The 27,500-nt window shown below is 41.0% G+C and overlaps 2 protein-coding genes across 3 annotated transcripts in view; one reads left to right on the top strand and one right to left on the bottom strand.

Annotated features, from left to right (window-relative positions):
* The first annotated feature begins 1,140 nt into the window (after positions 1–1,140).
* On the top strand, positions 1,141–11,690 carry LOC128600841 (hemicentin-2-like). Its single transcript, XM_053613553.1, has 7 exons — positions 1,141–1,412; positions 3,566–3,835; positions 4,029–4,367; positions 5,205–5,450; positions 9,083–9,352; positions 9,546–9,884; positions 10,642–11,690. Exons 1-7 carry the CDS (start codon positions 1,340–1,342, stop codon positions 10,707–10,709), a joined length of 1,605 nt encoding a protein of 534 aa, XP_053469528.1. The 5' UTR covers positions 1,141–1,339; the 3' UTR covers positions 10,710–11,690.
* Positions 11,691–15,109: 3,419 nt separating this feature from the next.
* LOC128600838 (E3 ubiquitin-protein ligase TRIM11-like) overlaps positions 15,110–27,500 on the bottom strand; it is a 29,502-nt gene continuing 17,111 nt past the window's right edge. For both annotated transcript variants that reach the window (XM_053613551.1, XM_053613550.1), the window contains 7 exons: positions 27,284–27,500; positions 26,324–26,486; positions 23,205–23,276; positions 21,870–21,896; positions 21,723–21,749; positions 16,697–16,872; positions 15,110–16,384 (listed from right to left, as the gene is read on the bottom strand). The exon at positions 27,284–27,500 is cut by the window's right edge and continues 17 nt beyond it. In XM_053613551.1, the coding sequence (XP_053469526.1) occupies positions 16,019–16,384; positions 16,697–16,872; positions 21,723–21,749; positions 21,870–21,896; positions 23,205–23,276; positions 26,324–26,486; positions 27,284–27,500 (1,048 nt within the window). In that variant the 3' untranslated portion in view covers positions 15,110–16,018. The remainder of the gene's footprint in view (positions 16,385–16,696; positions 16,873–21,722; positions 21,750–21,869; positions 21,897–23,204; positions 23,277–26,323; positions 26,487–27,283) is intronic.

The following is a 27,500-nucleotide window of genomic DNA, read 5'->3' on the forward strand; positions in this document are numbered from 1 at the left end:
GTCTGGACTTAAACCCTGAGACTGTGTCTGAGTCCCGAACACTAACTGGAAGACTGTTCCATAACTGTGGGGCTCTATAAGAGAAAGCTCTTCCCCCTGCTGTAGCCTTCACTATTCCAGGTACCAACAAATATCCTGCATCTTTTGATGGAAGTAGACGTGGCTGATAATAAAAGACCAAAAGTTCACTCAGGTACTGTGGTGCGAGAGCGTTTAGTGCTTTATAGGTCAATAATAGTATTTTATAATCAGTGTGAAATTTTACTGGGTCAGGTTTTTAATCAGGGGTTTGATAACTGCTGGATTAAAGGGTTAGATACATAGCCAGAGCGCAGGGACGAGTTGATTATTATTATTATTATTATTATTATTATTATTATTAATGGAGGTTCGATAGCTTCTGCTATCTGTTTAAAGAAATGTGTAGGTATGTGTACTGGTGATTATATTTTTCTCTAAATAGTTATAACAAGTGTTTGAATACTCTGAATGTTTTCAATTTTGTGATGAAAAACATTGTGTTGTTTGGTGGAGAGGAATTCTTATCTACTTCCTGACTCCGGAATCATCTTTTCCTCTGGGAAAAATGCCAGCTGGGAGGCAGCCAGTCTGGTACTGCTGGTGTGTATCGCTACAAGACACACATATATACACACATGCACACACATATATACACACATGCACACACATATACACACACATACACACACATATATACACATATACACACACACATATACATACACATACACATATACACACATATACACACATACAAATACATACACACGTATACACCCACACATATACACCCATACACACACACACACTCGCACGCAGCCTCGCATCCACAGATGATAAACACCTCATTATCTTATACACAGAACAATAATCGGAAGTCTTAAATGGGCTGAAAAGGTTCTCCATATCTGATAAACACTCTTTTCATGTTGATGTTTCATGTTGATGCCTAAAAATAATAGGAAGTGCGTTCAGGATTGTGTGTTTCAATTCAATTCAATTCAATTTTATTTGTATAGCGCTTTTTACAATAGACATTGTCTCAAAGCAGCTTTACAGAAATATCAACATGGTATACAGATATTAAAGGTGCGAATTTATCCCAACTGAGCAAGCCACTGAGTGGCGACGGTGGCAAGGAAAAACTCCCTAAGATGTTTTAAGAGGAAGAAACCTTGAGAGGAACCCGACTCAGTGTGTTTGTGTGAGTGAGTGTGTGTGAGTGTGTGTGTGTGTAGGGAGGGTCAGTTAGGAGTGGTCTTTTAGAAGTTTCTGGAACTTTTCACTTTACTCCATCAGTTCAGACTCGTGCTGTGAGATGGCAGCGTGTGTTTTCTCTTCGTTACTCACCGTACTGTGTGTGGGACTGTATGGAAAATATACATATGCAGGTGAGCAGAAAGGTGTGTGTGTGTGCGCGTGTGTGTGTGTGGGTGGGTATGTGAGTGGGTGTCTGCGTGTGTGTGTGTGTGTGTGTGTGTGTGTGTGTGTGTGTGTGTGTGTGTGTAAATGTCTCTTGCTGTCTGTGAGCTGATAAAATGACCCACTTTCCCGGAGTACAGACACTATAACATTCGGACACTCTCCCTGTGTATCTGCTGCCAGATGAATAATGATTTTGGGGAATGTGTTGGTGCTTGTTACCGGACTGCATTATTCCACATCAGCTCTTTCATTAGTAGTGATTGTTATTTAAATAAAGACCACTAATCACTGTATTGTTCATTATTTGCAGAAAGTTAATACCTAAAGCAGTCGGTTGTATTCTACTGTAAGAATTAAATATGAAGCTGGCCTGAAAAGCAGGAGGCAGCTCTCCTCCTGATATCATCAGCCTGCTCTTAGCGAAGTACCATGTTAACTCTAAAACATGAACAAATACTTTGTTAAGGTTTAAACATTTTTAGCATTAAATTTGTTTTCTGATGTTGTGTAAGACCGGAGTTTGGTCTCGGGACGGTTTCTGTGTTGAACTGGACTGCTCTCAGTCTTGCGCATCAGTCTCGTTAAATATGGTCTTGGTTTTGACCGAGAGTTTGTTAAAAAACGTTTGAAGAGTTAACTCCTACTTTTGGAAAACTGTCTGATCACTGGCGCAAAACACGAATGAAACTAGCTGAAGTAAAGACTTGGACTCGAAAAGAATTTAGTCCTTGGCCCCCTGAAGACATCTTGGCTAGTTCTGGTCTTGGACTTGACAGTAGTGGTCTTCACTACAGCTCACTCCATCATGAAGAACAGCGCTGCAGGAAGACCTTCAAACCTTCGAGCGATTCCAGTCCTGTGAAAGTCTGGTCATATACATCTATAACCGGAACCCTTTCCCTGCCGTCACTAAAGTAGAAAGGAAGTAATGCGACAAGGTGAACCAATCACGTTGGCGTGCAGTGCAGAGAGCAGGTCCTTTCTGTACCACGACTCAGTAAAAGTGAACCCCAGACCAGCGTTTTCAAGAGGACCAGGAATCCGGTGTTCTTCTGTCATTCCTTGTTGTCTTTATATTACTTCACTAGTTTAATCTTTTAATAATAAAAAATCACACACAAACACACAGATGAGAAACAAGTCCAGACACCATGATGGCTGCTCCGGCAAAACTGTGCTTTTATTGTACACGGGACATCTGAACTGGCTGCTCACAGCCTTACAACACATCTGGATATCAGAAACCACTTTACTCACCGCTTTTCTCGGATCCTCGGATCCTCCGAGACACTGAGATTAACCAAGACAATGGAGACAAACCTATGAGGAGATGACTCAGGCTGAGGAGCGAGGCTAATCATACACCTTCACCCATTATCCTGCTTACAAACATCCAGACGACATCAGGGCACGGATTTAACTCCACTGAGACACCAGACACTGTACCGTCCTCTGTTTCACTGAAACTTGGCTGAAGCTCCTTCTACAGGACCAGACACTATTCTCTGTTTTCCGCACGGACGGACAGCAGATTCCCCTCCACCTGCTGTCTAGGTGGTAGAGGTGGAGTGCAGCAGGTGGTAGATGGTGTTCTGGTACTCCTGATGGATCACCCTGCAGAGAGTCGTACGTTCAGCAGACCGTTTCACTAGAACAGTACTTCTCGTCCTGCACAGACACCTACATCAGGTGAAAATGACCAAACACACTTCCCACTCCAGTAATGTGTGTGTTCAGACTGCTGAGGTAAACATCTCTACAGTCACATGAACGATACCGAACGGTTCAGGAGGAACTTCTACCTGCGGGTCATCAGGACTGGACTTTAGTCTGCCCCTCACCTGGACATGAACTTATACACCTTATTGCTACTCAGTTCTGATTGACTACTTTTATCTTATTCTCTAATTTATTGTTTTCCTTATTTTATTGGTTTACACTCACAGTGCCGAGCAATCAGAATTTCACTCTGTTGTTCCCTGTATAACTGTCTATGTGACAAATAAAACCTCTGAACCACTGAAGTTACAGATTTGATTAATTGTCTACTGATTTGCAGTGTTATTAAATTTAACACAAAATTAAACTCCACATTTTGGTTTGTTATTGTGCTGAACAGGAGCATGTACAGATCCTATTCTCTCTCCGGCGTCTCTGCTGGTGGAGTATGGAAGCCCTGCTGAAGTGAACTGCTCCATACCGAACAAACCTGTGACGCAGTACATGCTGGGCTGGGAGTCTAAAACCTCACAGCCTCAAACAAGGAATGAGACGAGTGTTGTGTGGAAGCTGGACAGACTGACGGAGTGGGAGGAAGCTGAAGGAGTTGGATGTTATTTCACAGATGGAAGTAATCAGTGTATGAGCTATGTAAATCTCACCATTTACAGTGAGTACCATCATCTCATCAAATCTGATTTCCTTCTTATTGTGTACACAGTTATCATAATCAACACGGTTTACTCTGCTGGGACTCGCTCTGGTCCGTTCATCTCATCACATCATGAAGAGTCATGCACTGAGTGGAGGATTCGATTATTAATGAACACAGTGTCATTTAAAGTGTGTGTGTGTGTTTACAGAGAGGCCAGACAGGGTTACACTGAGCTCTGTGTCTGATGTGGTGGCAGAGGGAGATCAGACAGAGCTGAGGTGTGAGATTGAGAACGTCGGACCTGGAGGTAAACTCAGTGTGCACTGGAGCAGAGCGGATCCCAAGCAAGACAACACTTTCACACGATTCACTGACACGTCCTTCCCAGACTTGGTAAATGAGATGCAGAGTGTTAACAAGACAGTGACGCTAACCGTCACACCCAGCCGTGAGGACGCTGGAGTTCAGTATCAGTGTGCAGCTGTGCTGAATCTGGACCAACATCTGCTCGTGTTCACATCACAACCAGTCACCATCACTGTACACTGTGAGTCTGTAATTACACCTGTAAACATGTAATACGGTTAGCATTAGCACTAGCGACACCAAGATCAAGGTTAGTCCGAACTATGCAGCAGTTAGCATTAGGACTAGTTATACTGAGGTGTCAGTTAGCATGACTTTCTGTGGAGGAGTTAGTTAAGCGTAATAAGTAGTATTAGTTATGGCTAACTACAGAAGTAGCACTGTGCAAAGCCACATCACCCTGAGGAGAGATGGAGAGGTAACTACAGCCTTAGTTTCTAATATCGCAAATGTGTCAAGAGTCACAGCAGTAAGCAGTGATGTTAGTGTTTAAACATCCAAAAAGTACTTTCACATCTGGCAAATTATCCAAATTCAACAGAAACAGCAGGAGATAGTGAACATGCACACCTGCTGCTGAAAGAGAGGGTCTCCTGTCGCCTACATTTTTACTGCACAAGCGATGTGCACACTAAGAAACTTCAAACTGGATGACAGAGATGATACACGTATGACACAAGGATGTCTCTCTCTCTCACTCTCGTTCTCTCTCTCTCTCGCTCTCTCTCTCTCTCTCTCTCTCACTCTCTCTCTCTCTCACTCTCTTTCTCGCTCTTTCGGTCTCTCTCTCTCGCTCTCTCTCGCGCGCTCGCTCTCTCTCATTCTCTCTCTCTCTCTCTCGTTCTCTCTCGCTCTCTCGTTCTCTCTCTCTCTCTGTCTCTCTCTCTCTCTCTCTCTCGTTCTCTCTCTCTCCCTAGCTCTCTCATTCTCTCTCTGTCTCTCTCTCTCTCTCGCTCTCTCTCTCTTGCTCTGTCTCTCTCTCTCGCTCTATCTCTCTCTCACTCTCTCTCTCTCTCAGATAAACCAATCATTGCAGAGCCTTTAGATACTAGAGTAATGGTAGCTGAAGGTGAAATGCTGGTGATGAACTGCTCAGCACGTGGAAACCCCAGCCCTCTTTATAAGTGGACTTCACCTGATAAGAGAACTGTCTCAAACTCCTCCTCCATCGTCATCAGTAGCAGCCGTAGAGAAGACCAGGGTCAGTACACCTGCACTGCTTACAATTACCTGGGCCAGGCAACCAAGAAGGTGACAGTTACAGGTGAGAGTGAATTCCACATCAAACAGACTAATATATACGTACAGACATATAAGGAAAAAGTCCCAGGACCACGCTCAGTGTTCTTCCATGTTATCAGCCCAGTAATCCAATACCACCCTTGATTCAAAAGCCCAGCGGTCCCAGTGACTTTGACAGCTTGGGGAAAATTTGATAAAATCACAAACTTCTACTGAACCAGCGGTGTCACATCCAAACTTATTAAGGGTCATGCCGAGGGTTGTGAATAAAATCAGCAGCTGGACATATATTTAGACGATTCTTTAGTTTATTGAAGAAATATAAATGTACTAGTAATTGTATTTAAAAACCTGCACAATTCATTAAACCACATTTTCATCAAAATAACAAGGTTTTAGTTGAAAGTTTTTGAGATGTACCTGTACTTCAAAAATTCTTTAGCAAAACAAGAAATAAGGTCTTTGGCCAGCAAGACTGATTCATAAACAAAACAGTATTTCTTCTGGTTTTCCATAATGACAACTGTCAGTTAAACAAGATAGTACTTTCTCTTAAACAGAACAACTCTTGGATTTCAGCAAAACTGTTTGAAAAAGCAAAATAGTCAACAAGTGCGATCTGAAAGTGCATTATTTGCCTTATTTTGGTAGCTCTTACTTTGGAAAGCCAACTTGAAGTTGAAAGGACACACACAGAGGACTTCTAATGCCAAATCCACGCAAATTAGGCAGTGTGCTTTTTTAACTCTTAACACTCTGCACTTTTTCTTACCATGGCCACTTTCAATACCGAGACCAGGTGCTGGTCTGTGAGGCGGGATCTGTGGGGTGTCTTGGTCAGCTTCATTATTAGAACATCTGCTCGCACGAGTAAGTGCTTCCGAACATGATCCGTGCAACGTGACGGCGAAGCTGTGGCATTGATTCAGGGAGTAGAGGCGTAAACTCAGCTGCCCCAACTGACTGGTACTGGGTCTTTAGATGAGTACTACACTGCAGTTTAGTGAGTTCCCATTGCAGGTGCTCAGGCGTAGTGTCAACATCAACTGCACATGGGTCGGCGAACAGGTCCACTGTCAGTGAGTTCAATTTGTCGGCCTACGCTTCAGTCAGGAACGGGATGGTGACTGTGTCACTGACTGACTGGTAAATAGGAAAGTGAGACAGGTTGCCTTGACACATCTGACCCTCCCACAGACGCAGTTTCATTTGAAACGCCTTTACCGAGTCTCGCATTTCAGTGATCAGTAATAACGTAATTCACAAGTGAATAGAAATTGTGTGTGTGTGTGTGTGTGTGTGTGTGAGAGTGTGTGTGTGTAGGGAGGGTCAGTTAGGAGTGGTCTTTTAGAAGTTTCTGTAACTTTCATTTGACTCAGTCATTTCACACTCTGGAGATTTTCCTCGTGCTATAAGATGTCAGCGTGTGTTTTCTCCTCATTACTCACTGTACTGTGTCTGGGACTGTATGAAAAATATACATATGCAGGTGAGTAGAAAGGTGTGTGTGTGTGTGTGTGTGTGTGTGTGTGTGTGTGTTTAAGCTGAAGGTCTATACCTCACTACACTCCTCCTAGATGTCTCAAAATACATTAAATTAATAAAAAAAATTGTGAAAAGAATCTGAATATTTAAAGAAACACCTTGTGATAAATAATATTTGCTCTAAGGGTCTAATGTGTTCGATTTCTCCTCTTTATATTCTTCTGGATTAATCCTGATACAGGGCGCACGGTGGTGTAGTGGTTAGCACGTTCGCCTCACACCGCCAGCGTCCGTGGTTCAATTCCCACCGTGGCCCTGTGTATGTGGAGTTTGCATGTTCTCCCCGTGCTGCGGGGTTTCCTCCGGGTACTCCGGTTTCCTCCCCCAGTCCAAAGACATGCATGGTAGGCTGATTAGCGTGTCTAAAGTGTCCATAGTGTGTGAGTGTGTGTGATTGTGCCCTGCGATGGATTGGCACCCTGTCCAGGGTGTACCCCGCCTTGTGCCCCATGCTCTCTGGGATAGACTCCAAGTTCCCTGCGACCCTGAAGAGGATAAGCGAATAAGAGTATTATTCTGATACACATGTGTCGTGCTCTGAGGGTGTTTCTTTCATCTGTCATGTAACTGCAAAACCGCTAAAACATTAACAAGCTGCTGGTGAGCTGATAAAGAAACCTCCTTTCTACAGTTACTGCATTTACAATAACCAAAATAACACACACACTCACACACTCTCACACTGATCAGTTGGGTGAAGGTCTGGTGATTGACTTGTCCAGTCTAAAACCTTCCACTTTCCCCCTGATGAAGTCCTGTGTTGAGGTGGAAGTGTGTTTTGGATCGTTGTCTTGCTGCATGATGAAGTTCCTCCTGATTCATTCGGATGTATTTCTCTGTAAATCTGCAGACAGAATGTTCCTGTAAACTTCTGAATTCGTTCTGCTGCTCCATCATGAGTTCATCATCAATAAAGATTAGTGAGAATGTTCCAGAAGCAGCCATGCAAGCCCAAGCCATGACACTACCTCCACCATGTTCCACAGATCAGCTTGTATGTTCTGGATCATGAGCAGATCCTTTCTTTCTCCACACTTTGGTCTTTCCATCACTTTAGTAGAAGTTCATCTCAGTTCCAGAACTTTTGTGGATCATCTCTGTATTTCTTTGTGAATTCCAGTCTGGTTTTCTGACTCTTACTGCTGATGAGTGGTTTACATCTTGTGGTATGTCCTCTATATTTCTGCTCTCGAAGTCTTCTTCGGTGGATTGTGAGACCTTCACCCTGCCCTGCGGAGGTTGTTGGTGAGGTCACTGACTGTTGTTTTGGGGTTTTCTTCACAGCTCTCACAATGTTGGTCATCAGCTGTTGTTGTTTTCCTTGGCCGACCCGTTCGGTGTCTGTTCCTCAGTACACCAGCGGTTTCTTTCTTTTTCAGGACATTCCAGATTGTTGTACTGGTTATACCCAACGTCTGTGCAGTGCCTCTGAATGATTTTCCCTCTTTTCTCAGCTTCAGAATGGCTCGCTCTTCTCCCATAGACAGCTCTCTGATCGTCATGTTGGTTTGTCCTTTTTAACAACAAATGCAGTCTTCACAGGTGAAACTGAAGGTTAAAACCATGAGTAGATGTTCAGAGCTATGTGTTGTTTAAACAGTCAGTGTCACATCATATTCCCTACAGTCCATAATATTTATATTTTTATTCTGCAGTCTATAATATTTTACTATGTCTGTTGTATTTTACTATTTTACTATGTTCTAGTTTTAATATTATTCTATTTTAACATGTGTGTATATCCTGAGTTGTTGTTGGTCTGTTTGTTATTGCACTGTGGGACGAGTAACTAAGGAAAAACACTTCACGACATTATATCACACGTGTGTATGCGACAAAAAAAGAACCTTATTCTCTAATTTATTCTTTGTTTTATTTATTATAAGTTACAATGTCAACCAATCTGCATTTCATTACACGTTGTACCCTGTATTAGTGTTTACTGAACAAACAAAACAACAAACAAAAGCTTTAAGTGTACTGAACAAACAAAAGCTTTAAAGTTACAGATTTGCAAATTTGACGAGTAATTTTCAGTTTTTATGAAATTGTTGTTTCTAATTGGCTTTTTACAGCAAATTAACTCCACATTGTTATTGTGCTGAACAGGAGCATGTACAGATCCTATTCTCTCTCCGGCGTCTCTGCTGGTGGAGTATGGAAGCCCTGCTGAAGTGAACTGCTCCATACCGAACAAACCTGTGACGCAGTACATGCTGGGCTGGGAGTCTAAAACCTCACAGCCTCAAACAAGGAATGAGACGAGTGTTGTGTGGAAGCTGGACAGACTGACGGAGTGGGAGGAAGCTGAAGGAGTTGGATGTTATTTCACAGATGGAAGTAATCAGTGTATGAGCTATGTAAATCTCACCATTTACAGTGAGTACCATCATCTCATCAAATCTGATTTCCTTCTTATTGTGTACACAGTTATCATAATCAACACGGTTTACTCTGCTGGGACTCGCTCTGGTCCGTTCATCTCATCACATCATGAAGAGTCATGCACTGAGTGGAGGATTCGATTATTAATGAACACAGTGTCATTTAAAGTGTGTGTGTGTGTTTACAGAGAGGCCAGACAGGGTTACACTGAGCTCTGTGTCTGATGTGGTGGCAGAGGGAGATCAGACAGAGCTGAGGTGTGAGATTGAGAACGTCGGACCTGGAGGTAAACTCAGTGTGCACTGGAGCAGAGCGGATCCCAAGCAAGACAACACTTTCACACGATTCACTGACACGTCCTTCCCAGACTTGGTAAATGAGATGCAGAGTGTTAACAAGACAGTGACGCTAACCGTCACACCCAGCCGTGAGGACGCTGGAGTTCAGTATCAGTGTGCAGCTGTGCTGAATCTGGACCAACATCTGCTCGTGTTCACATCACAACCAGTCACCATCACTGTACACTGTGAGTCTGTAATTACACCTGTGAACATGTAATACGGTTAGCATTAGCACTAGCGACACCAAGATCAAGGTTAGTCCGAACTATGCAGGACTAGTATATTTTACGACTAGGTATGTTGAGGTTAGCTAAATGTAATAATTAGCATTAGCTACGGTTAACTCCAGAGTATGTAGCCTGTCTGATCTCCAATTCAGAGGAGCAGCGGCTCTACTCCAAGGTTCTTACGGATTCCTGATAGCTTGTGATATAGGTGAGGATAGGGACGTCCTCCAGCCACCAGCTGAGTTCCTGCCACCTTATTGGGCTAGTTTCAAGTCTTTTGTGTGGGTTCTGAGAGGTTTTAGGTGTGGAAACGTTGCTGAGACCTGGCAACACATCACACCAGTGAAAGCCTGACCAAAGAGCTCATATTTAAGTATTCGCTCAGTGTTTAACTTTGTTCCATGCTAATGCACAGCTTTTTGTTCGCTGTATGCTGCTAAGAGTCTGAATGGATCACACAAACAGTGTGTCAGTGTTACCTTCCAGTTATGGTAGGTTTATGATGCTGAATGTGTTAATCAGTTGAAAATGGAAACCTAAGGCACATATTCAGGCGATGCTTATTTATACAGTATTAAAGAAGTATAGTATTGAGACACCACTGTATTGTAACATAACACATTTTGTACATCGTTACCAGGCTCATGTTGTCTATGGATTATCAGAGACGTACTTTATTTACTTCTATTCTCTGTTTTCCTGTTCTCTTCTTCAGCTGGCCAACCGCCACTCATGTCTGTCTGGGGAGCAGTTGGTTTGTTAGCAATCGCTACTATGTTGTAATCAACTTCGAGTGCTGGATGTATTTTTCCGACGTGCACACACGGGTCGTGCTACATCTTGAAGCACCTAGGGTCCTGCAGGAACAACCGCTATGTGGACCATAGTGCTATAGACCAAAGACAACTGTAGATACTGCTGATGTTAACATCTGTGTAGTTAACCCCGACTCCAGTGTAGCTAATGCTAACACTTCCTCCTGTGTAGTTAACACTGACACTAATGTATCTAATGCTAACACTTCCTCCTGTGTAGTTAACACTGACACTAATGTATCTAATGCTAACACTTCCTCCTGTCTAGTTAACCCTGACTCCAGTGTAGCTAATGCTAACACTTCCTCCTGTGTAGTTAACACTGACTCCAGTGTAGCTAATGCTAACACTTCCTCCTGTGTAGTTAACCCTGACTCCAGTGTAGCTAATGCTAACACTTTTTCCTGTGTAGTTAACACTGACTCCAGTGTAGCTAATGCTAACACTTCCTCCTGTGTAGTTAACCCTGACTCCAGTGTAGCTAATGCTAACACTTTTTCCTGTGTAGTTAACACTGACTCCAGTGTAGCTAATGCTAACACTTCCTCCTGTGTAGTTAACCCTGACTCCAGTGTAGCTAATGCTAACACTTTTTCCTGTGTAGTTAACACTGACTCCAGTGTAGCTAATGCTAACACTTCCTCCTGTGTAGTTAACCCTGACTCCAGTGTAGCTAATGCTAACACTTTTTCCTGTGTAGTTAACACTGACTCCAGTGTAGCTAATGCTAACACTTCCTCCTGTGTAGTTAACCCTGACTCCAGTGTAGCTAATGCTATCACTTTTTCCTGTGTAGTTAACACTGACTCCAGTGTAGCTAATGCTAACACTTCCTCCTGTGTAGTTAACACTGACACTAATGTATCTAATGCTAACACTTCCTCCTGTGTAGTTAACACTGACACTAATGTATCTAATGCTAACACTTCCTCCTGTGTAGTTAACCCCGACTCCAGTGTAGCTAATGCTAACACTTTTTCCTGTGTAGTTAACCCCGACTCCAGTGTATCTAATGCTAACACTTCCTCCTGTGTAGTTAACCCCGACTCCAGTGTATCTAATGCTAACACTTTTTCCTGTGTAGTTAACACTGACACTAATGTATCTAATGCTAACACTTCCTCCTGTGTAGTTAACCCCGACTCCAGTGTAGCTAATGCTAACACTTTTTCCTGTGTAGTTAACACTGACACTAATGTATCTAATGCTAACACTTCCTCCTGTGTAGTTAACCCCGACTCCAGTGTAGCTAATGCTAACACTTTTTCCTGTGTAGTTAACCCCGACTCCAGTGTATCTAATGCTAACACTTCCTCCTGTGTAGTTAACCCCGACTCCAGTGTATCTAATGCTAACACTTTTTCCTGTGTAGTTAACCCCGACTCCAGTGTAGCTAATGCTAACACTTTTTCCTGTGTAGTTAACCCCGACTTCAGTGTAGCTAATGCTAACACTTTTTCCTGTGTAGTTAACCCCGACTCCAGTGTAGCTAATGCTAACACTTTTTCCTGTGTAGTTAACCCCGACTCCAGTGTAGCTAATGCTAACACTTTTTCCTGTGTAGTTAACCCCGACTCCAGTGTAGCTAATGCTAACACTTCCTCCTGTGTAGTTAACACTGACACTAATGTATCTAATGCTAACACTTTTTCCTGTGTAGTTAACACTGACTCCAGTGTAGCTAATGCTACTTTTTTTGCGCTATGTGGATTAGTGTGTAGTGTGTATATTACTAATGTAATGAGTGTAGATCATGATATTTACTCTGAAGAACAAATCAAGTTTATTGATTCATTGCAGTATTTTATGAACATTAAAAAGTGAAACTGAACTATAAAATCTGAAGCCCAACCTTTGTGCAGGTTTATTGTTTATTGTTTAGGTTTATTGTTGTTTTCTACTCAGCAGTTTTCACTGTACATGTGGAGCAATAAAATCCTAATTGAACTGGCAACCATCATGGGTTTTAAATATTGAATATTTAATTCTTATAAACAGCTTTGTACACCTGTCTAGTTAATGAAGATGTGTAGTATTGTCTTTTATCAAAAGTGTGTCTTTGTAGTCATGCTTCCTGTTAGTTCTTGAAGTCCTTAGTGGGGAAAAGGACAAGTGGAAATGTTTTTAAAAATGTTAACTAGAGGAGCAGAGAGATGTTTCCACCCTCCAGCCTGCACCTTTAGCAGCATCTAGTGGTTCAGTAAACTTATCTTTAATGAGATTACGACACTGCAGGAGGTAACTACCTCGTTAGGCAGCAAGCTAAGACAAACTTGGTTAGGATGTCCTGTCACAACCTTGATGATAAGCTGCCTTTAGTGCTGGCCCGTTCCACCCACTGCCTACCGCTAACGTCTGGAAGATATAAAGCATATCCAGCGATGCTCCGGTTGCACTGTTTAATGGAGAGAAGTTGCTCCTCAATTTCCTTTTTCCTCTGGGAAAGGGTCTCTGAAAACATTCAAAGACTAAAACAGTCATAGGATGAGCTGTGTCCAAGGCCTTGAGACCAGACTGCAGTAGCCCAGGTGAGTGCTTTATCCATAAGGAGCTTGATAAATTGGGCACGTTTATGTTGCTCAGAAACCCCTTTTTGCTTGGAAAAGAATAGGGAGCATTGAAACATGATGAGCACCACGATCACAGTGGTGTGGTAGAAAGCTGGGTTACCTTAGCTTCGAGTTGGAGAAGCTGTTGCTCATGTTTTCCCGCTACTTGGCCTTGAGACTGAGGGCCTTCTGCCACACCAGCATAAGTGCTGCAGCCACTGAATTGGTGAAGTGGATAAAGTTGCAAATTATGTTTTTATTCATAGAAGCAGGCTGGTAAATAATTCCAAAACATAGGGCAAAAACAAGCAATCAGCAAATGGTACACACTAGGACAGGCAGAATGTAATAACCAGGATAACATGGTGACGGTGTTGTGTATATCAGTGATCCAGCAGCCCTTCTCCCCTCATACTTAAAAGTATGTGCTAACCAATTAGCACCAGTCTTCACCACCATTTTTAACCTCTCCCTCAACCAATATGTTGTTCCCACATGTTTTAAGACCTCCACCATCATTCCTGTCCCCAAACCCCCCGTCCCCCCGTCCTTCCACCCTGCCTCCCTGAATGACTACCGTCCAGTAGCACTCATTTTTATAGTGATGAAGTGTTCATCCAGAGCTCCAGAGCCTGGGGCTGAACTCCTCCATATACCACTGGATCATGGACTTCCTGACCAGATGCCCCCAGGTGGTCAGGATGTGAAACCACACCTCTTCCACACTCACCCTCAGCACTGGAACCTCCCTTAGTTAGTGATTAATACAGAATTGCCATTAACAAATCCCATTTCATTTCCAAGGCTTCTCTAGATGTGTCCAGCAATCAGCCATAACATTAAAACCACTGACAGGTGACATGAATAAGTTGATGATCTCGTCACAGAGACACCTGTAGAGGAGGGTTTATTTATTAGGCAGCAGGTGAACAGTCAGTTGTGGAAGTTGACATGTTGGAAGCAGGAAAAATGTGCAAGTGTAAGGCTCTGAGAGACTTTGCCAAGGACCAGATTGTGATGTCTGGACGACTGGGTCAGAGCGTCTCCAGAAGGGCAGGTGTTGTGGGGTGTTCCCGGTGTGCAGTACCTATTAAAAGTACTCCAAGGAAGGAGAACCGGTGACCCTGTTACAGCTTACAGGAATTAAAGGATCTGCTGCTAACGTCTTGGTGGTTCCTTTGTTACTTTTATTTTGTTAACTTGCTTTGATACTTTTTACTCATTTTTACTTGTTCAAATTCATCTTTTATCATGTAACTAGGCTTGTAATGTGATATTATTCATTCATTCATTCATTTTAGTAAGTGTTTTATCCTGGTGAAGTCTATCCCTGGAACGCTGGGACATTTTCGGGAGAATTAACCCGGAATGTCACTAAGTCATGTGTCAGTTACAACATTTTATAAGCAAAAGGTTTGGGGATGAATTCAGTAAATCTCCTTCAGTTGGACTTCAGACCTCCCTGACTCAGCCTGACTCAGCCTGACTCAGCCTGACTAATCCTGCCTCAACCGGACTCACCCTGACTCATCCTGACTCATCCTGATTCACCCTGACTCATCCTGACTCACCCTGACTCGTTCCGGACTCACCCTGACTCGTTCCTGACTCACCCTGACTCATCCTGACTCACCCTGATTCACCCTGACTCACCCTGATTCACCCTGATTCACCCTGACTCACCCTGATTCACCCTGATTCACCCTGACTCAGTCCGACTCATCCTGACTCATCCTGACTCAGTCCGACTCATCCTGACTCCTTTAATCTCTCAGGTCTTTCAAGGTCACGTCTCATCAAATAAATACCAACATCTATAAAAGTTTCATAGTTTGTTTATTTATTTATTACAGTAACATCAATTTCACACATGAAGAGGAAAAATAAATCAACCCCCAAACCCGTGTTCATCAAAAATAAAAATAAAAGGCAGTGCGAGTGTCCAGAGTCCACAATACACCTCCTCAGCATTTATTTCATCTGTCCTGCTCTCTCTCTCTCTCTCTCTCTCTCTCTCTCTCTCTCTCGCTCTTTCGCTCTCTCGTTCTTTCTCTCTCTCGCTCTTTCTCTCTCTCGCTCTTTCTCTCTCTCTTTCTCTCTCTCTCTTGCTCTTTCTCTCTCTCTCTCTCTCTCTCTCTCTCACTCACACACACACACAGAACTAAATACACACTGAGCACTGACGGTGTACACTCTGTACAGCAGGAGCAGAAACACAGGCTGATGTCCTGGTGTCTTTAGAAGACTTTTTCTTTTTTCTTTCTGATTTTTAAACTATTTTACACACTTCACACTCCTGAACATTCTCCACACTCCTGAACATTCTCCACTCCTGAACATTCTCCACTCCTGAACATTCTCCTCACTCCACGTTTTTTAAAAAGCATTTGTATTATTTCTCTTGCTGTAAAGATTGATTAATGTTAAGAACATCGTTAAGATTTTATTTATACTTCCTATTTAAATTATATTTGGTCTGTACATTAATATTTTTTTTACTTTTTTCTTTTTATTTCGTTGTTACTTTGCTTTCTTACATTGTTGTTATTGTTGTTGTTATTGTTGTTGTTGTTGTTGTTGTTGTGTGTGTAACCCTGTGAGAGATTGGTGTCTCATTCATTTTCTCCTCTTTTGCTGCTTTTATGCTCTGCACTTTTCTCTTTCACTTATTTCCTCTTTCCTTTCCCACCTGCTTTCTGGTTCTCTCACTTCTCCTCCCCTCATTCCCTCACTCAGGTGGGTGTGTTGGTGCAGCCGGTAGTATGAGTGGTATTTCTTTATCGGCAGTGCCGAACAGAGGGAACATCCTTTCGCTGAACGCTCCCTCTGTAACGAACGAGTAAATCTCAGAACCCGTCTTGGCGTTGTAGAAGGTCACATGACCCTCCTCACAGTCCAGATACACGCCCAGATAACGCAGTCGGCCATTGATCTTCACCTTGGTCAGGGGCGGGGTCGTGAGAGCTCGCAGGTGATTGGTGCTCCACCACAGTACATAGTAACCATTGCTGGGGCTCATATCGAACAGCCCCTTCCTCTGGGCGGAGTCTCTCACCACGCCCACTTTCCAGTCTTTATTATCACCAACATTCACCTGCTCCCAAACACACACACACACACACACACAATTATACAACCGCCATGGAAAAACAAGTGCATATGGTGTGTGTGTAATATGTGTGTGTGTTGTGTGTGCATTTTGTGTGGGTGTAGTGTGTGTGTGTGTGTAGTGTGTGTGTTGTGTGTAGTATGTGTGTATGTGTTGTGTGTATATTGTATGTAGTATGTGTGTATGTGTTGTGTGTGTATTGTATGTAGTATGTGTGTAGTGTGTGTAGTGTGTGAGTGTAGTGTGTGTGTGTAGTGTGTATAGTGTGTGTGTAGTATGTGTGTATAGTGTGTGTACCTCCCAGTAATGGCGTCCTGTATTGTATCCCTCTTTAGCCGTAATGCAGCTCCATACGTCAAATCTCTGAGTGCTGTTCCTGAAAAACTGCAGCTTCTCCCCACGCTTCAGCTGCTTCCTGTCTTCTGAGAGGATGAGGAAGGGATACGCCGTCACTGGGTTTAACGTCACGTCCTCTGTATAGAAAATACAAACCATCAGCACAGTCGATGGTTTTATACCACACTGTAACTCACTGTAACACACTGTAACACCTGAAACTCACTGTAACACACTGTAACACCTGAAACTCACTGTAACTCACTGTAACAACTGAAACTCACTGTAACACCTGAAACTCACTGTAACTCACTGTAACACCCTGTAACACCTGAAACTCACTGTAACACACTGTAACACCTGAAACTCACTGTAACTCACTGTAACACCTGAAACTCACTGTAACACACTGTAACACACTGAAACTCACTGTAACACACTGTAACACCTGAAACTCACTGTAACACATGAAACTCACTGTAACACACTGTAACACCTGAAACTCACTGTAACTCACTGTAACACCTGAAACTCACTGTAACACACTGTAACTCACTGTAACACCTGAAACTCACTGTAACACACTGTAACACCTGAAACTCACTGTAACACACTGTAACACCTGAAACTCACTGTAACACCTGAAACTCACTGTAACACACTGTAACTCACTGTAACACCTGAAACTCACTGTAACACACTGTAACACCTGAAACTCACTGTAACTCACTGTAACACAATGTAAATCACTGTAACTCACTGTAACACACTGTAAATCACTGTAACTCACTGTAACACACTGTAAATCACTGTAACACTGTAACACACTGTAACACCTGAAACTCTCTGTAACTCACTGTAACACCTGAAACTCACTGTAACCCACTGTAACACTGTAACACACTGAAACGCCTGTAACTCACTGTAACACACTGTAACACACTGTAACACTGTAACACACTGAAACGCCTGTAACTCACTGTAACACACTGTAACACACTGTAACACCTGAAACTCACTGTAACTCACTGTAACACACTGTAACACCTGAAACTCACTGTAACTCACTGTAACACCTGAAACTCATTGTAACACACTAACACCTGTAACTCACTGTAACACACTGTAAATCACTGTAACCCACTGTAACACACTGAAACGCCTGTAACTCACTGTAACACACTGTAACACCTGAAACTCACTGTAACACACTGTAACACACTGTAACCCTAACACACTGAAACGCCTGTAACTCACTGTAACACCTGAACACACTGTAAATCACTGTAACTCTGTAACACACTGTAACACACTGTAACACCTGAAACTCACTGTAACTCACTGTAACACACTGTAAATCACTGTAACACTGTAACACACTGTAACACCTGAAACTCACTGTAACTCACTGTAACACCTGAAACTCACTGTAACTCACTGTAACACACTGTAACACCTGAAACTCACTGTAACTCATTGTAACACCTGAAACTCTCTGTAACTCACTGTAACTCACTGTAACACCTGAAACTCACTGTAACCCACTGTAACACACTGTAACACTGTAACACACTGAAACGCCTGTAACTCACTGTAACACACTGTAACACCTGAAACTCACTGTAACACACTGTAACACACTGTAACCCTAACACACTGAAACGCCTGTAACTCACTGTAACTCACTGTAACACCTGAAACTCACTGTAACTCACTGTAAATCACTGTAACACACTGTAACACCTGAAACTCACTGTAACTCACTGTAACACACTGTAAATCACTGTAACACACTGTAACACCTGAAACTCTCTGTAACTCACCGTAACTCACTGTAACACCTGAAACTCACTGTAACCCACTGTAACACACTGTAACACCTGAAACTCTCTGTAACTCACTGTAACTCACTGTAACACCTGAAACTCACTGTAACCCACTGTAACACACTGAAACGCCTGTAACTCACTGTAACACACTGTAACACCTGAAACTCACTGTAACACACTGTAACCCTAACACACTGAAACGCCTGTAACTCACTGTAACTCACTGTAACACCTGAACACACTGTAAATCACTGTAACTCTGTAACTCACTGTAACACCTGAAACTCACTGTAACTCACTGTAACACCTGAAACTCACTGTAACACCTGAAACTCACTGTAACTCACTGTAACACACTGTAAATCACTGTAACACTGTAACACACTGTAACACCTGAAACTCTCTGTAACTCACTGTAACTCACTGTAACACCTGAAACTCACTGTAACTCACTGTAACAACTGAAACTCACTGTAACACCTGAAACTCACTGTAACTCACTGTAACACCCTGTAACACCTGAAACTCACTGTAACACACTGTAACACCTGAAACTCACTGTAACTCACTGTAACACCTGAAACTCACTGTAACACACTGTAACACACTGAAACTCACTGTAACACACTGTAACACCTGAAACTCACTGTAACACCTGAAACTCACTGTAACACACTGTAACACCTGAAACTCACTGTAACTCACTGTAACACCTGAAACTCACTGTAACACACTGTAACTCACTGTAACACCTGAAACTCACTGTAACACACTGTAACACCTGAAACTCACTGTAACACCTGAAACTCACTGTAACACACTGTAACTCACTGTAACACCTGAAACTCACTGTAACACACTGTAACACCTGAAACTCACTGTAACTCACTGTAACACAATGTAAATCACTGTAACTCACTGTAACACACTGTAAATCACTGTAACTCACTGTAACACACTGTAAATCACTGTAACACTGTAACACACTGTAACACCTGAAACTCTCTGTAACTCACTGTAACACCTGAAACTCACTGTAACCCACTGTAACACTGTAACACACTGAAACGCCTGTAACTCACTGTAACACACTGTAACACACTGTAACACTGTAACACACTGAAACGCCTGTAACTCACTGTAACACACTGTAACACACTGTAACACCTGAAACTCACTGTAACTCACTGTAACACACTGTAACACCTGAAACTCACTGTAACTCACTGTAACACCTGAAACTCATTGTAACACACTAACACCTGTAACTCACTGTAACACACTGTAAATCACTGTAACTCACTGTAACACCTGAAACTCACTGTAACTCACTGTAACACACTGTAAATCACTGTAACACACTGTAACACCTGAAACTCTCTGTAACTCACTGTAACCCACTGTAACACACTGAAACGCCTGTAACTCACTGTAACACACTGTAACACCTGAAACTCACTGTAACACACTGTAACACACTGTAACCCTAACACACTGAAACGCCTGTAACTCACTGTAACACCTGAACACACTGTAAATCACTGTAACTCTGTAACTCACTGTAACACACTGTAACACCTGAAACTCACTGTAACTCACTGTAACACACTGTAAATCACTGTAACACTGTAACACACTGTAACACCTGAAACTCACTGTAACTCACTGTAACACCTGAAACTCACTGTAACTCACTGTAACACACTGTAACACCTGAAACTCACTGTAACTCATTGTAACACCTGAAACTCTCTGTAACTCACTGTAACTCACTGTAACACCTGAAACTCACTGTAACCCACTGTAACACACTGTAACACTGTAACACACTGAAACGCCTGTAACTCACTGTAACACACTGTAACACCTGAAACTCACTGTAACACACTGTAACACACTGAAACGCCTGTAACTCACTGTAACTCACTGTAACACCTGAAACTCACTGTAACTCACTGTAAATCACTGTAACACACTGTAACACCTGAAACTCACTGTAACTCACTGTAACACACTGTAAATCACTGTAACACACTGTAACACCTGAAACTCTCTGTAACTCACCGTAACTCACTGTAACACCTGAAACTCACTGTAACCCACTGTAACACACTGTAACACCTGAAACTCACTGTAACACACTGTAACACCTGAAACTCACTGTAACACACTGTAACCCTAACACACTGAAACGCCTGTAACTCACTGTAACTCACTGTAACTCACTGTAACACCTGAACACACTGTAAATCACTGTAACTCTGTAACTCACTGTAACACACTGTAACACCTGAAACTCACTGTAACTCACTGTAACACCTGAAACTCACTGTAACACCTGAAACTCACTGTAACTCACTGTAACACACTGTAAATCACTGTAACACTGTAACACACTGTAACACCTGAAACTCTCTGTAACTCACTGTAACTCACTGTAACACCTGAAACTCAGTGTAACCCACTGTAACACACTGTAACACTGTAACACCTGAAACTCTCTGTAACTCACTGTAACTCACTGTAACACCTGAAACTCACTGTAACCCACTGTAACACTGTAACACACTGAAACGCCTGTAACTCACTGTAACACACTGTAACACCTGAAACTCACTGTAACACACTGTAACACACTGTAACACCTGAAACTCACTGTAACTCACTGTAACACACTGTAACACCTGAAACTCACTGTAACTCATTGTAACACCTGAAACTCACTGTAACACCTGAAACTCACTGTAACACCTGAAACTCACTGTAACTCCTGAAACTCACTGTAACTCACTGTAACACCTGAAACTCACTGTAACTCACTGTAATACACTGTAACACACTGAAACGCTGTAACACACTGAAACGCCTGTAACTCACTGTAACACACTGAAACGCCTGTAACTCACTGTAACACACTGTAACACACTGTAACACTAACATAAAAATTGTTACAGTAAAGAAATCAGTATAAAAATCAACTTTGTCTCCTGCTCACACTGTGACTGAGATCATAATGATCTTAACTCGGAGCGAGTGATATCTGTTAACTTATAAAGTTTCATTTATCCAACAGGAACACTTACCTCTTTGTGTTTTTGCACATTTTTCTATTTTTTAAACAAAACACATGGAAAACATTTGAAGATTACTAGACTCACCTAAATAACCTCTGACCTTTTTGATACCTGAAGAGACAGAGATCAGTATATCAAATTCTTTTAAACACTTCATGATGAGCTGAATGTTATCCAATTGTATTTTATTTTTTCCATATCTTAAAGACAATGGGGGGACGGGACACTTACTGGATCCTGATCTGAGCTTCCGCAGATCTGAAGGACAGAAAAAGTAGTAGCTAATTAGTTTTCCATCTTTTCATGTAGTGTTTTATTTCTCTGTGTTAATGTATCTAAGAGCACACTTTCACCTTCACATTATCCAACATATCCCTACATCTACCACCAGGGGCGTTGTGGAGACACTGAATGTGACTGGAAACCTATTATTATTATTATTATTATTATTATTATAAAACCTCGTGGTCTAGGCAGCTCATTTAGGGGACATTTTGATCTCTCTATATGAATGTGGGCGGAGCCTTCCCAAACAGGGACATGTCTCCTGACAGTGCTGTCCTCTAAGAGACTTGATGCTGAAGTTCATGAGCAAGTTTAAAACATGTAGCTGTGACATTTTGGCATTGTATTGCAGTGGATATACATAAAGTGTACTGGAGTGGCTTTTATGCTAGCTAGCATGCTAACAGGCTTGATTAACAAACAATATCTCTCCGTCCATGTTGTATACACATGAATGTTAAGGAGAATTTAATACTCCGAACAGAAGAGCCTTAAGATGGCAGCTAAGTGCACTTAATTAAGGGGAAGTGAGCAGTGGTGCTATGTAAGGAGTAAAACACTTGGGGGAGCGCTGTTACAGCAAAATAAACAACAGTTACTGTTACTGAGTTACTGTTACCAACCCGAAAGCGATTATTTTCACACACATGTTTTATTCCTCCTATACCACAGCAATTTGCTAATAATTACAATTTTATTTTTTTAAAGAAGGACATGCCATATTTTTTTAGCAGCTGTAAACACTTGTTCCCTCACCAGTCTGTCTTTATTCCCCCTCTCTTTATTTTCTCTCTTTATTCTCTCTCTTCATGTTAATAATGTAAACACAGTGTGTTAGTGAGAAACAGTAGAGAAAAGTTTGCTTTCTCATTTGTAAGTTGTTTTGGATAAAAGCGTCTGCTAAACGAATAAATTAATAAATGAATAAATGTAAATGTAAGTGTAAACTCCTCTGTGATGAAGATGTTGAAAACTTAAAGTTACAGCTTTACCTCTGAATGTTACACAGCACTGACACTGGAGACTCCTTCCTTAAACATGTTACATAAACATCTCCTTACTAACAGAAAACTCATATCAGTGATTTTTTAAAATCTGTTTATTATCAGTGGAGCGTGCGCTGTACGCGTCCCTGTGAACGAGCCGTTACTATAGAAACCATAACGTATTAGAGCGATGTATTAATATAAACCTGCGCTGCTGTCAGAGCCGCCGTTATAGAGAACTCATCACCACCTCCTGTGTAAATGTGTGTATTTGAATCATGTGATGTACATTTACCTTTCAGTGAAAAGTCCTTCTTCTTATTGGACCTGATGCTCATCATGCTCTCCGACTCGGGCAGTGACGACACTGTGACACACAAATCACGCGTTAACCTCAAATCCGTGGCACTAATGAATGCTGCTTTATTTACAGCAATTAGTGTCATATTTACACATTATAATAGATATATAACTCCTCACATCTGGATAGTTGTTATTGGTGTAATGTTCTATAAATTTAAAAAGCAAATGGTTTTAGAATAAAAATCAAAAACAACTGCAGTTCTATATTGTGAGATATCATTTCCCTGCTGAAAAAAACCTAATAGAAACCCTTATGGAATTTGCAATGGTTTTAATGGTCCCTGTGGGTCTCTATTGGTAATTTGTTGCCTTCTATTGGTGGCATGTTTATGTCTAGTGGATACCATTAAGAACCAATAATGGTAATGGTTTTGATAGTTAGCTGATGGTATCTGTAATGTTATTCGTAGTGGAAACCATTAGAATTTCTGTAATGGTTTCTATTGGGGTTTTTTTCAGCAGGATGGTTCCATTTCTGTATTGAAGAAACATTTACATCATAGTTTTATAACATATTGGGAAAATATTCACATTTAAAGCATCTTTCCTCAGTATTATTGAGTTTTTGTCCAGCATATGCAGTATATCAATATTAATTGAGGAATAAACATTGTAGTTTCTCAGGATAGCTAGAATTAACATTAGCGTTATTAAAATGCTAGCATCTGCTACAATAGCTAGCTAAGATTTAATCATTTTTAAAATGGCTTTAATACATAGAGGAGATTTACAATGTCCTAAAACACACACCATCCCTTTTATTAAGATATTTAGCAGTAGCAGTAAAAATGTATTTAAATACATTTAAATTATTAACAGTTTAGCTACCAGGCTATTCATTATTTACACCTTATGACACAGTTTAGGCTCTGTACTATATAATGATAAAAAAATTCATGCTATGCAAATGATGGTCGTGTCCCCTCCCCTTCCTGGTTACCTAGCATTAGCATGATTAATCATACTTGTTAGCACTACTAGACAGCTAGCATTAGAAGTGAGGAGATAAAACTCCATTCTATCAAGGTTTATTTTGCTAATGAAATAAAGAGTAAGTTTAGCTATGCTATCAGTGTTATAGTATTTAGCCTCCCTCTGAGTGTGGTCATTCATGTAACGTGCAGTCTAACAGCTAATGATTAGCTAACAGAACATTCATACAATGACTTCATTATTTGTTTTGTAAGTGATTATTTATGTCATTTGTGCAGTGTTTAGCTCCACACTCATAAAGACACAAGGTGTTATTGTCTAACTAACAACTGTTAGGATTAGCTAGCTATCTTTGTCCTTTATTTGTCTCAGAGTGTTGCTAATGTTTGGAATGGAGTTGTGTAATACTCGGCGTGTTGAAATCACAAGCTGAAATGTGAGTCTCGAGTGAGTTTAATGCCTCACAAAAAATCTCACCTGTCCTCTTTTTCCCCCTGAGTGCGGGCGTGTAGAGAAAAACAAACTCTCACACCATTAACGAACAAATAAACAGACTGAGACTGAGCACTGAAACTCGGACACATAAAAACAAGTTCAGACAGATCACTGATTTAACCTCCTACACACAAGCTTTACTCTCTCTGGACCCGTGTATTCTCAGTGCTATAAGGAGATAATAATAATAAGATAATAATAATAAGATAAGCTCTATTCAGATGGGATTAGTTTTCCGTGTGTAATGTGAGCCTGGGATTTAGTCTGAATCCGTCAGGTCTATAATCTACACTGGTATACAAGATTTATTTTAGAATGAGTTTTTTAGTTTAAACTTCTTTCATTGATATGTTGGTGTATTTTCATGTCATTTAACGGTTTCCTACATTACCCACAATGCCGTTCTGATAGTGTTGCAGTGGCATTTATCCCTCGTTTAATCTGCATCTAATGAGAGCGATGCAGCGGCACTTTAGTCCTTTAGTCTGTCCCGCTCTCTCACCTCTTCATCTGTAGACTGCGCTAGCAATAACAGTGTCACCCTGTGCCACTAGCACATCACAACCGCTAACTTCTGACACATGACAAATATTTCAATTTTAACATATTTAACATGCTTCAGTTTAACTTTAAGTGAAAAAAATAATAATAAACTGAAATAAACTGAGTTATGAGATAAACCTGTAGAACAGTCGAGCGAAGAAAAGAAGTTTCTGTAGATTGTACCAGGGCTTGGTTGATATTTCGATATAATATGGATATCGTGATAAACGATTACACAATACACTTTTCTAAGGCATCGTTGGTAGAGAGGGAGTGCTGCTGTAAAATTCTCCCATCTTCTGTTATATCACTCACTACAGAGCTCCAAGCTGCCTCTGGAAGCAACATCAGCACAAGAGCTGTGCACCAGGAGCTTCAGGAAATTGGCGGTACAGATCAGGTAGGGTATTAAAGTATAAAACAGTGTGTGTGCGTACATGGAGCAAATCTGGCAGGAGATGCAGATCAGGTTTAAACTTTTTACAAAACATTACAAATGGTTTTTACTATCAAAAGATAAACAAGGGACGTGTCCCAAACTTATTTCATGGACGTATATTTCTCACTATAATGAGTTCAACTTCAAATTAACGTGTCTAAAATTTCCAAATACTTTTTATACAATTATATTTTCATTAAAATTGAAAGAGAATTTTTATTCTTTAAAGGTTCATGTAATCATTTATTGTTATACATCTTTAAAATCACAAAATTTTTAAAGAAATATATATTTATTTTCCTTAGCCAACTGGCAATTTGACTTAGTCACGTTTCTATGTAATTTAACTTTATTTATAAACAATAATAATAATAATAATAATAATAATAATAATAATAATAATAATACCCATTATCATTTTATTACTACTACTACTACTACTAGTAATAATAATAATAATCATCATCATCATCATTTTAAATCATTTTATTACTACTACTTCTACTACTAGTAGTAGTAGTAATAATAAAATGATTTAAAATGATGATGATGATGATGATGATGATGATTATACTATTATACTAGTAGTAGTAGTAGTAATAATAATAATAATAATAATAATAATAATAATAATGTATTACCTGAGTGTCTGTAGTGAACTTCGCCCATGTGGATGTCGTCCAGTTTCTCTCGTATCTCGCCCAGTGCGCTCTTCACCTCCCCAAAAGTAAAGTGTAACTCCAGATCAGAATCGGTGTCGAGCGTCATGGTGTCCTGATACGGAGTGTTCGTCTCCTCAAAGCTCTGCTCCGGAAATGATACCATTAAATAATCCTCTTCTAATTAATGGCTGTATTACTGTAATTACTGCAGAGGTATGTGGGAGTAATGTTTAACTGCGTGACATCATCATCATCATCATCATATGATCATCTACAGCAGTGTGGCATAAACATGATATTATTCTGATATTTTAGAGTTTCTTATCCAGGTATAAACTGTACTGAGATATCATCACACCCATACTGCTGATACCAGAGGTGGAGTGATAGTGGATGTTACCGATACCGATACCGATAAGGAAGTCGGGCGGTACCTACCTGCTGATAACCGATTAATCAAAAACCGATAGTTTTTAAAACTGATACTGAATGAAAAATTAACACTCAAATTAAACTACTGCTGAACTTTATTACAAAAATAAACAGTACTGACTGTTGAAAACATGAAACCATTGAAACATGAAAACATGAAATAAATATATAAATATTAATAAATATTAACTATTAATAAATATGAAAGTAAATAAAAGATATACATCCAAACTGAACCAAAAAGTAACGCTCCAAATAACAAATCAAAATAGAGATGTTCTAAACGAAACAAGAAACACTTCAAATTACACGACAAAATTAGTCAGGGGTAGTTTTATTTCTCCTCTAGAGGGCGCTCTTGTGCTGTATAATAACAGTGGAACCTTCTCAATGGCACCGCCGGATGCAACCGGGAAACACTATCGGCGTGGATTATTGTCATCAGTGAATAGTTTGAAAATTATCGCTTAATTAAAAATATCATTTCCTTATGGTAGCTTTTGGTACCTGTAGGAAGCTTATGTGGTCTTCTGATGTGGCCTGAACCTCCAGTAGCGCCCTGCGCTCCTGCAGCTTGCTTAGCTCTGCCTCCAGCTTTGACACAATCCTCTCCCCATGGCCTATCACGGAGTCTCGCTTGTCCTCGATCCCGCCCACCAGCTCAGTGCGGATTCGCTCCACCGACTGAGTGACATCAGAGAGGACATTCTCCACCTCGGAGAGC

The sequence above is a fragment of the Ictalurus furcatus genome, chromosome 24 (assembly GCF_023375685.1).
Source record: "Ictalurus furcatus strain D&B chromosome 24, Billie_1.0, whole genome shotgun sequence".
NCBI classification, from domain to species: domain Eukaryota; kingdom Metazoa; phylum Chordata; class Actinopteri; order Siluriformes; family Ictaluridae; genus Ictalurus; species Ictalurus furcatus.

Coding starts and splice junctions, on each gene's coding strand:
- LOC128600841 (XM_053613553.1), top strand. CDS start 1,340: ATGGCAGCGTGTGTTTTCTCTTCGTTACTCACCGTACTGTGTGTGGGA. Junction 3,836..4,028: donor TGTAAATCTCACCATTTACA/GTGAGTACCATC, acceptor GTGTGTTTACAG/AGAGGCCAGACAGGGTTACA. Junction 9,353..9,545: donor TGTAAATCTCACCATTTACA/GTGAGTACCATC, acceptor GTGTGTTTACAG/AGAGGCCAGACAGGGTTACA.